Genomic DNA, 10,652 nt, shown 5'->3' with positions numbered 1-10,652 from the left:
GAAGAGGTGAGGCAAAATCATCTATAGTCTGTTCCATTTTGGTTTTCATCATGCTGTGACTGGGAGAGGGAGGAGGAGGAGGAGGAGGAGGAGGAGGGGGGAAATCCCGATGCAAACATTGCTTGTTTCTAGTATTACTCCTGTTGTCGAGGCACGGGCGTATTACCGCACCAACTGGGGCTCAGGTTGTTTGTGTATGTTGTGTCGTAGTGGCGTATACGCGTGAGTGCACAAGAGAGGAAGGGGGTTCGAGAAGACAAGTCCTGCAAGGATACATGGGAAGGAAAAGAGACAGTCTCTCTCGTCTTCTTCCTCTTGTCTCCCACGGGGACGACGACGACGACTCTCGGTGCTTCATGCGCGAGGCTGGCAATAGTGATATGCACCAGGAGAATGCCTATGGACTCACAAGCATGTATCTGTACGAAACAATGTACGATGCAAGAGGTTACTATTTCAAATCGCAGCTGTTAATAGGTATGACTCCGTCTCGCTGGGATAACCGAGGAATGCTGATCCATGGCCCAGCCGTCCTCCCCCCCTCCCATGCTGGCTGAAAACACACAAACAAGCCACTTTTTGATTTTGGCGAAGAGGGTGTGGGCATGACTAAAGGAGCGTGCAAGGGGGAACGTGAAAAAAGAAAGGAACAGTATAGTGCTTCTTAAAACAAACAAGCAGGCCACCCCTCCTTCACCATGCGCGGCATGTCTGAGATTGACGATGCGTGTGGCCGGCATGGGGGGGACGCAGAGTGCATGGATGGATGGATGGGTGGGTGGATGCTGAGTATCGAGCAACGAAGCGTCATGGAGTAGAAGAAGAATCAGAAGGAGTCGAAGACGTTGTAAGGGACAAAAAGATCAAACCGAGCTTTTATTCCTTCGGAGCCCTATGTGAATATCAAATGGGATTCAGAAAACCAAAGGAAACCGAGAACCGACACACCGGGTACAAGCAAGAAGAAAAGCCAACAGTATCTCGCTCGCCATCGTTCATTCATTGACACATAACCCCCCCTCTCTACTTACTCTCCACACCACTGTAGATTCGTCATACATTTTGCTTCGTCGGCATGTGAAATGGGAGAGAATATTGGATGGAAACCGAAAACGAAACACCAGGTGTAGCTTCAACAAGATGAAAGAACAAAGAGGTATACAAGACATAGAGGATGAGAAACATGACCAAGAAAATAAAAAAAGAAATCCAATGAAATGAACTCGAACAACTCCTCAAACAACACGGCAACTTCTCGCAGAGCATGCTCATCAAAACGCGCACGCTTCACAACGGGGCGTGGATGGACGGTAAGATGCCGCGACACCATCCCGACATGCTTTTGTTCGTAAATCATGATCAAATCTCTCGGTGTGATCGATGGTGGTGATGGTGGTCCAAGTCCCTGGACCTGGACTCGTAATCATCATCCTCGTCACGCCTGTGTCGGCGTCGCCTCTCTCGATCGCGGTCGCGGTCACGGTCGCGGTCTTGATCACGGGGGTCGACCAGGTCCGCGTCGTCTCGATGACGGCGGTGGCGATGGCTTGCTCGCCGCCCCCGGTCGTCATCGTACTCCCGGTCGTAGTCCCGATCATACTCGCGGTCATACTCGCGGCCGTAGTCTCCGTCGTAGTCGCGATCATCGTAGTCGCGATCGTGGTCTCGACCATCTCGGTCTCGGTCTCGGTCACGGTCGCGATCTCGTTCCCGGTCTCGATCGCTGTCATGGTCGCCGCCAGCCTCCTTGTTGCGTCGCCTCTCTGTTTCATATGTCAGCCACGTATCGAACCGGCAGATCCAAATCAGTTTCTCATGAGAATTGCCTACCTCTCAAGACCTGCGTGGCGGCAGCATAGGCCTGAATCTCTTCCTTGCTCAGGACTCGAAGCACAATGACAAAGTCATCGCGAAGCTCATATCTCTCCTTGCCAATCTCCAGCGCCTCTGGGTTGACAATCTTGCGGTTGATCTTGGTCCACCGAGCACCCGGAGGGACTTCCTTCAACTTCTTGTCCTCCTTGTGCGGCGCAACGCCCTCACGGATGGGATTGAGCTCCTCGGGGAACTTGGCGCTTGGCTGCTTGAGAATGCCCTTTAGGGGCTTTTCTTCCTTCTTCTCGCGCGGCGGCGACACAACGCGGACTTGCTTTTCCTCTGGGTTCCGGAGAACAAGGTCTCGCCCGCGATCGTCTTCCCCAGCGGGCGACGCTGACCGGCGCTCCTCCTTGTCCTTTTCAGGAGGCGGCGCCTTGTCCTTGCCGTTGGTCTCGGGCTTCTCGCCGTCAGATGTCTTTGCAAGCTGCTCTCGGATCTGCTTGAGATCCCCAGTGTCATTGGGATCAAAGCTGTTGGAGGGGCGATGCCTGCGCTCTGCCTTCTTCTTGCCCTCGTCGGAATCCGAGGACACAATGGCCGATTCGCCGTTGAGCTTGGCCTCGGCTTCCCGCCTGTTCCGCTCCCTGGCCTCTGCCTCCGCCTTTGCGGCTTGGCGGTCTCGATCCTCGTCTCGCTCACTGGCCTCGTCAGAAGCCCGGCGCCTCCGTGCCTCGCTCGACTCTGGCTTTGCGTCCTTTTTGCTGTTTGGCGAGAGGCCGCCACCAGCAGCAGCAGCAGCTGTAGCGGCACCTGCGGCAACACCGGAAGCAACCTTTTCTCGGACCCGGGACCGGTCGCTGTCTTCCTGGTCAGAATCTCTTCTGCCGTCTAGCCTGTCACGAAGATTGTCTTTGTAGCTTCGGTACCAATCCTCCCTGTCGCGTTCAGACCTTTCGCGATCTCTTTCGCGATCCCTTTCACGGTCAGATCCCCGTTCATCCTCGTCGTGAGGCCGCTGGCCTTCCTTGACTGGGGCTTCGATCCTCTTCCTAGAGTGATCTCGCCTAGTTGGTTCTTCCCTTCCAAGGTCGTCCCTCGACTCCCAGTAGCGGCCCCGGTGGTCCTCGACGTCATCGGGCTGGCCAACCCGCAGACCGAAGCCTCGAGAGGTGACGCTGTCGTCGTAGAAGCGGCGGGGCTCATACCCATCGTCGTCGTAGCCCCTGTAATAGTCGTCGGGATGGGCGCGACCCGGCTCCTGTGTCAGTGACAGAGGCCTGGGACGCCTGATGGTACGCTGCTCCACGGGTCTCTCGACGACTTCCGGCTGTCCAAGATTGGGGGGAGCGGGCGCCGCAGGAGGAACGTCGCGGGCGCTTTCGTATGCCCGCCCGATCTTGTCAAAGCCGCGGGTCGAAGGCGGAGGGCCGCCACCCCGGCTGTCGTAAATGCGACTGGCGCGGTTCGGGTCAAGCGTCGTGTTGACGTTGAAGCTCCGCTGGTCCGCGTTGTAGTTGATGTTGGGACGGGAGTAAGTCCGGTCAAAGCTGTCGTGCCGGCGAGAACGAGCGGGGGCGGGGGCGGCCCCATGGTCCAGGTCATAGCGGACCAGCTCGCCAGCGTTGGTGTACTGATATCCGTCATCGCCGTAGTCGATGGCGGCGTTGCTGTGCCGAGAGTTGCTCGGATAGACGACGTGAGGCCGGGAGCTGCGGTAGGCATCGGCGTCGCGACTGGCGAGTACAATCTCCCCCTGCTCCCGCGAGCGGCCAAAGTCGTCGCTGGCCGAGGAGGTGTGGTATGGACGGGCGGTGCTCCTGGACCTGATGGACGACGCCGGCTGGGAGTAGAGCCTCCCGTCGCTGGCCCGGTACGGCTCTCGGACCGGGCTTCCCCCGTGGGTCAAGACATCGGCAGTCAGTGGCGTCGAGGTATGCGGGCGGTGATCCTGCATGGAGGTGACGATGATGGGCGGCCGGGCAGACGCATCGAGCGTGGAGCGGCGAGTGCGGCTGGGCTCGCGAGGGCTCGGCCTGGGGGCGCGAGGCTCGGGGTTGACGGTCGAGTACGATCTCGGAGGCACGGCAACGGCTGCAGGCGCCGCAGCTGCTGTGTAGCCTCTGGGGGTGGCAGCCGAGTATCTCGTGGGCGAGGCGACGTAGTCCGGGTCGTTGGCATACAGGGCGCCGTAGCCCCCGACGCCGGCAGGCAGCGAGATGCGCGCCGGGTTGTTGAACGTGGCGGATCGGCCAGCCGCAGGATAGCCTCGATATCGATCAGCCATGGCGCTGGTCCTGGACAAGGTCGGGCAGAAGAGCGGACCAGACGGGCGGCGGCAGCGAGAGAGATTGCGAACGAGGGTCGACCCGGTATATGAGTGACGCAAAGGATGCAGACAAGTAGGTAATACTATAGAAGCTCCAAAGAGAGAAGAAGAAGGACACGCAACAGCGACAGCGGCAGAGACCGTCGTCAGCCCGGCACAGCGCAAGATGCAAGTGCACACGTCACAGCAAGCAGCCGGGCAGATGCAGGACTGAATGAGGGGTCGCCTGTCGACGTCGTGAGATAATAAGCTGCGGTGGGAAACGGAAAAAAATGCCTGGATAGATGATCGCGGGGTTTCCCAACCAGCTTAGCAATGCACTTTGGGCTCGGCTCTATGTACCAGGGCCAGGGGGGTTCTCTGATGCCTGTCTAATAATGCCTGTCTGATGCCTGTCAGAGAGAGAGAGAGCACAGTTGTTGAGGGCACTCGGCTAATAACAACAGTCGAGAACAGGGAGACGAAGGGAGAAAGAGAAAGAAGAGGCCCGGTGGAAATCTCAAAGGCCCGATCGAGCCCGTGCAGCGCAGGGTCCAGAAAAGGCCGAGTTTCTCGTGAGTGATTCGCCCGACGCAAGGGAGAGAGGGGACGCTGGACGGTTAAAGTGCAGGCAAGCCGGCCTGGGGTCTGTTATGGATTGGATGGATTGGACTCGAAATGGCTGAGGTGAGGTGAGGTGAGGTGAGGGCGTTGAACCGGATCAGGTCTATGGATAGGTCTGGTGCACTGGAGTTCCAGTTGGCCAGGGGTCGACCGCCCATAAGGTTCAGTACCCGACATGTATGGAGGCTAACACCGCTAGCGAGAGCCACCAACATCACTGGAGCACAGTTGGTCGAGGTCACTAACAGCCCACTGGAGGCGCGGCGATCAGCGTCTATTCTTAGCGGGACAGGGCGCCCCAGTGGCGGTCCGGTAGTTGCCAGCCAGCGCCCGTTGCTGCTGGCGGCTCGAGCTGATGAGAGAGCTGCTGCTGCTGGAGCTGTTGGTGCTCGTAATAAAAACTGGAGGCTACATATTCGCTGTTGGAAAGACGGCGCACAATGGAAAGCTCGGGCGTGGCAACAGAGTTATGGGCCGTGGTGACGGGATGAAGCGATGCTCGGAACCATCCAGAGCCGGTGGTGAGGCACTACCTACATGTTAGTGTGTATTGCTGCTGATTACATGTACGAGTACATGTATCCATCATCAATCTCCCCAACTTCGGGCAGCTCTCGGACGTTCGGATGTGATGAGAAGAGACTGAATGTCCTGTTTGTCCTGTTCGATCCATTCAGTATTAGCACTTTGGGCACAAAGTATCCAAGGGGTGGGTTTCGCAAGCCTTGCCTTAAAGATAGAATAAAAAAATAAGAATAAAATAAGAGTATTGCTGGAGGGGCACTAGTCTTTTGCTAGGGGGGCACTGGTTAAAGTACCTGAAAATTTTGCTTATAACTCTATATCTTTAAACACTTATAACTAAGCTAAATAAAATTAAAAAAATATTTAAAAAATACTATCTTATTAACTAAAACCTATATATACTTAAAATGTTTTTTTTAAATATTTTAAAAGCTATATTAATAATAAAATTTTAAAAGAAACTTAAGCTATATTTAAGTATAGATTTTCTTATAATACTTTAGTATAATTAGGTAACTTCTTATATATTTATATAGCTTATTTATTAAAGATTTATATTTTACTTAATGTATACTTATATAATAGCTACTTAGCTAAAAATACTAATTTAACTTAAAATTAGATTTTTAAGCTTAATATAACTAATAAACTTATATTTTTAAGTTTAATATATATATTTCATATATAAAAAACCTAGATATTAAATAAAAATTTTAAAAATAATTTTCTAGAATTTATTATAGATTTTTAAAGGTAGAGGAAGTTTCTGTGGGTCTGTAAGCATAGGCCTTTACTATACCAAGTTTAGCTAGTCAGTGCCCCCCTAGTAAAAGACCAGTGCCCCCCCAGCAATACTCTAAAATAAACAGCGGCTCTTTCATCGGTAAACCCTTGGGCGCAGATTTACGCTGGCAAGCCCGGAATAGCCTCGTCCTTCGTCCTGCAAGCTCTAGCAGAAAAGAAGAAAAAAAAAAAAAGATCCCACGATTATGACGTCGTGCCTCGAAGTCGCCACCACGCCAGCGTCAGAGCTACAGCAGGCTAGCTGACACAGAAACTCTCATGGCGCCTTGAATCCCTGATCCTGTTTACTTCGTCGAGATACAGTAGTAATACTACCCGCTTGGTGGTGGTCTCTGTCTCCGATTGATTGCTCTCTACCTGGTCAGGCACGCTCCCGCTTATGCTTGTTGACGGTTAGCCAGGAACCGCTGTGAGGAGTGAGCTGTATCCTGCATGGCATCTCATGTCCATAGTATATGACATGCCTGAAGATGAACTCAGCTTCAAATCAGATATCAATGATTTCAGGCATCACGACTCTGCTGGACACGGGCCAAATGGTCCGAACTCGTGTATGAAAAGCATCGGTAGCCACGGCTCTCCGATTCTCCTCCCCTTCAAACACCACCCAACGGACTAGCAAAACCTTGTCGTCCGCCCTCATACGGGATCCAGAATTCGACCGGAACCTCTGGAAGTATTTTCCTTCTTCTCTCTTCTTTGTCTTCGCAAAGGCGTCTTTTTCTCCCTATAACGCCAATTCCCTGACGGCTAATCTCATCATCTCTGAGTGGACCAGCTTCGAGCCTCGTACTACTCGTACAAGGTATGAAGCACACGGACCATCAGGTTGGGCTGCCACGGCGATCCATCATTGTGCCCAACCGGACCGGGGTTGAGCAGACCTCGGCCTTTTCTTCTCTCATGAGGAAGAACGAAGATCCTTCACGAGAGAATTGACCCCCAATTGCCATGAAACGGCGCTTTTGTGGTTTCGGCTTAAGGATGCCAAAGAGCAGCGACGGCTAATGATATGACTAGTAGGATGTCATTTGAGCTTCATGGTCTAACGCAGGCTAATGTCGTGTTGGATCAACACATGGATAACATGTACGATTATATAGGAAGAAGCTCCAGAGCCGGCCTTGCCAACACGCTGTATCCAATACGGCACCTGGTATTCGAGCCTCTCCCGCGTGACATGTGCATACACAGGCATACGAGGTCTCCAGGGTAAGTAGCGACCATTTCACAGGTAGAGATGGGGCCTAGCAGGGGTCTGTAGGAGGCATCACGGCGATGTATCCTGTGGCTGCACCCCTGTCAGAACACCCTGGTCGGTACTCATGCAATGGCTACTACTTTCGCCGGATACCTCGTATGCCCTGCGCACTAAGGCAAGGATCACTTACTTACAGATCTATCTGTCTGTATCTGGACAAGCAACATGAAGCTAATATTACGTGCCCGTGGCCTGTCTGCAAGTTGGCTCTAAACCCATCTTCAACAAAGGATATTGTAGCTATACCTACATCTACCTGTCCTCATATCACTATATATCGTACATGTAATACAAGAGCCATCTCCAGAATATCCATGGCTCTTTACGGCGTTAGCAAGGTTGGGCATGAAAACCTGAACCCAAGAATGGTCGGTCGTATGTGGCATGATCTCGTGGTTGGATCCCTGCTGCCGTTCCCTCTATGAGGACAAGTAGCCTCTATGATACATACCGACCTGGTTTCCCCAGAAAGTTGAGCCTACTTAGTACTACATACTAGCATCAACATCCACCAGCCACATGTCGGATCCTTGTTCCCATTGACGCCCAATGCGGCCCTTTGTCGCTGGGAACAAGCGCTGGTGGGGGCACAAGGACGAGGAGTTGGCCTAGTATTGCAGTACTGTAATAGTACCTGGCTGGCAGTGCTCGTGGTCCTGGGACCTGAGATGCAAGTGACTGCATCGTCACGGTTGTTGCGAACATGTGCGAAGCGTACCGGGGCCAGTACCGATGATATGTGGGCTGGTGATTGTGAGAGCGTTGCATATTGTCTATATGAGTTGCTGTTTTGAGTAGATGCAGTCTCGGTGTGAAGACTGAAGACGCAAGAGTGTGTCCAAAGACTACATGTACCTACATGTGACACCATCTCATTATACCTTAGTCTTTTCATCACAGTCTTCTCATCATAGTCTGCTCATGATAGTCTAGACTCTTCTCATTGTAGTCTTTTCATTGTAATGTAGTCCTTTCAATATAGTCTTCTCGTGATATTTTCTCGTGATAGTCTTCTCGTGATAGTCTCTCATCATTGTCTTCCACCATACATGTAGTCTCAGTACCATAGTCTTATCATGATAGTCTTCTCATAGCGAGTCGGGCAGACTCTTTACGGCGAGATGTGGAGGAGATGAGATGAGACAAACCCTTATACTAACATGATCGAGACAAGCTCAAAAGCAACTGACATTCTGGTCATAACTTACAGCAACAACAATGACTGAGCAGCAGGCACACACACACTCACCCATCCTTATCCTCCACAAACCCAGCCCTTAAGCCAACGACCCCATGGGATCCCACAGCGGAAGCACAATCGGCTCCTGCTTCAACACATCCCTCACCTCCTTACCGACGAACCTCGGATCAACAACCGCCTGGTACACAAACTCATCCATCCAGGCATCACTCATCACGAACCACCCGTTCTCGCCCGCCGCCGTCCCCCAGCTGTTCTGCACCCTCCACCGGACCGGCCGCCCCGTCCTCTCGTCCAGGTGCACCGCCGTCAGCACCATGGCATGCGTCATGAGGCTCTCGCCCGTCATGAGCCTCTGCGCCTTGGTCATCCCGCGCAGGCTGGTGTTGAGCCCGGCCTCGTAGTCGAACAGGTCCAGGTCCATGATGCCCGCCGCGCGGTCGCTGAACTTGCCCACGTCGCAGCCGAAGAAGATGGGCAGGCCCGCCTTGAGCATCTTGACGCACGCCGCCTTGAGCGTCTCCATCTCGACATTGACATACGTCACGGCCCTGCCGCCGACGACGTTGCCCAGCCGCGAGACGGTGAGCTTGCGCAGCGGCTCGTGCCGCGGGTCGTGGACGAGCGAAATCATGCCCTGGATGGCATCCGCCGTGACGCGGAACTCGGCACTGTAGATATCCTTCGCAAACGCCCTCGGCGTCGTCCTCACCTCGCGCGCCTTGCCGTCCCTGTCGACGTACTGCCACGCAAACTCGTCGCTCGGCCGCGGCGGCTGGCCCAGCAGCAGCGTCATGACGAGCGCAATCTCCTGCACCATGCGCATCTTGTACGCGCCGATAAAGGACGGCGGCGCGCCCGGCATCTGCCGGCACAGCTCGCGCAGCCGCAGCGCGTGCTCGCGCAGCTTCGTCTTGACGATGCCGTTGAGCGCGCTCGAGTTCATGGCGCTCCAGCTGTCCGGGTACAGGCTCTGCGGCACCAGGCCGTACTTTTCGACGAGGTTGTACACCATGTCCCACTGCCCGCCGTCGGACACGAGGTCGCTCAGCAGCCGCTGGACGACGCGCCCGTCGAGGTCGTCGCCGGCCGTCTGGATCACCTGCTCCAGGAACCAGTTGGCCTTTTCGAGCTTGTCCCAGTAGAAGAGGTAGGCCTGCGAGAGCTCAAAGGAGGCCAGCCCGTGCCGCTTCATGAGCGCCACGCGGAAGACGTTTGTCGAGGCAAAGAGCCAGCAGCGGCCGCTGGACCGCTGGTTGGTGATGGGGTCGCCCTCGAACGGGATCCGCACGTTGAAGACGTGCTGGTTGGCCACCTTTGAGGAGCGCGTGGTGAGAGCCTGGCGGGGGTCGGACGAGCTCAGGGCGGCGTGGGCGAGTCTGATGATTGCTCGTCAGCATGAGATGCATTGCTGTCGACTGTCAACTCACCTGTTCTTGGGGTCCCTCATCAGGCTGTCTATCCAGAGCTCAACCGACGACACGGGCAAGCCCTCGGGCTCCCGCATGGCCAGCTCATGATTCTCCGTCTCCTCAGCGTCCGCCTTCTCGCCATCGCCGCCAACTTTGGCGCTCAGGCCCTCTCCCTCGTCCAATTTGAAGCTTCGGAGACGCTCCAGTATAAGCCTCTCGCTCTCCGCAGCTGTGATCAGTTTCGACGGCTGGCCCCCCATGGTGATTGATGACTGTCCGTAAGCCCTTTGGTACCCCTAGCTACGTGTTATATCCTACTAGTACTACGTACGTCTTTTCGCTGAAAAGCAATTCAACAAGGGGGGGAGTCCTTATGTATGATGTCAAGATATACACGCCAACAGCTGTAAGAGCCGACGTATCTCAAGGCAAACAAACAATCACCTTATCAAAACCAGTCGTTGGAGCACATCAACATCGTGGTTGTGTTGTTTGCTACCGCAACAAAACATGGACCGTCTGCTGGTCCTCTGCTTATCCGGCCTTTCATCTCCCCCGCCCTCATCCCCCCTCTCCCCTCCCCCCCCCTCCTTCAAGTTTAGTATCACATCATTCGTCGGCTATATCCAGATCCCACCGGTTCTTTTGTCGCGCTACCTACATGTTATCTCCAGCAATTCCCCTATCTGCCCGGTCCTCATT

The 10,652-nt window shown here is 54.2% G+C and overlaps 2 protein-coding genes across 2 annotated transcripts; both read right to left on the bottom strand.

Annotated features, from left to right (window-relative positions):
* Positions 1 to 1,359: 1,359 nt before the first annotated feature.
* Positions 1,360 to 4,102, bottom strand: TRIREDRAFT_109870 (uncharacterized protein; the record flags this gene model as incomplete). Its single annotated transcript, XM_006967401.1, has 2 exons — positions 1,360 to 1,763; positions 1,831 to 4,102. 2 exons carry the CDS (start codon positions 4,100 to 4,102, stop codon positions 1,360 to 1,362), a joined length of 2,676 nt encoding a protein of 891 aa, XP_006967463.1.
* A 4,512-nt stretch (positions 4,103 to 8,614) lies between these two features.
* Positions 8,615 to 10,045, bottom strand: TRIREDRAFT_65735 (peptidase C1B-like protein; the record flags this gene model as incomplete). Its single annotated transcript, XM_006967400.1, has 2 exons — positions 8,615 to 9,917; positions 9,969 to 10,045. 2 exons carry the CDS (start codon positions 10,043 to 10,045, stop codon positions 8,615 to 8,617), a joined length of 1,380 nt encoding a protein of 459 aa, XP_006967462.1.
* Between the last annotated feature and the right edge of the window lie 607 nt (positions 10,046 to 10,652).

The sequence above is a fragment of the Trichoderma reesei genome (assembly GCF_000167675.1).
Source record: "Trichoderma reesei QM6a unplaced genomic scaffold TRIREscaffold_17, whole genome shotgun sequence".
In the NCBI taxonomy this organism is placed as follows: Eukaryota; Fungi; Ascomycota; class Sordariomycetes; order Hypocreales; family Hypocreaceae; genus Trichoderma; species Trichoderma reesei.
This window is presented reverse-complemented; position numbering and strand designations above follow the sequence as displayed.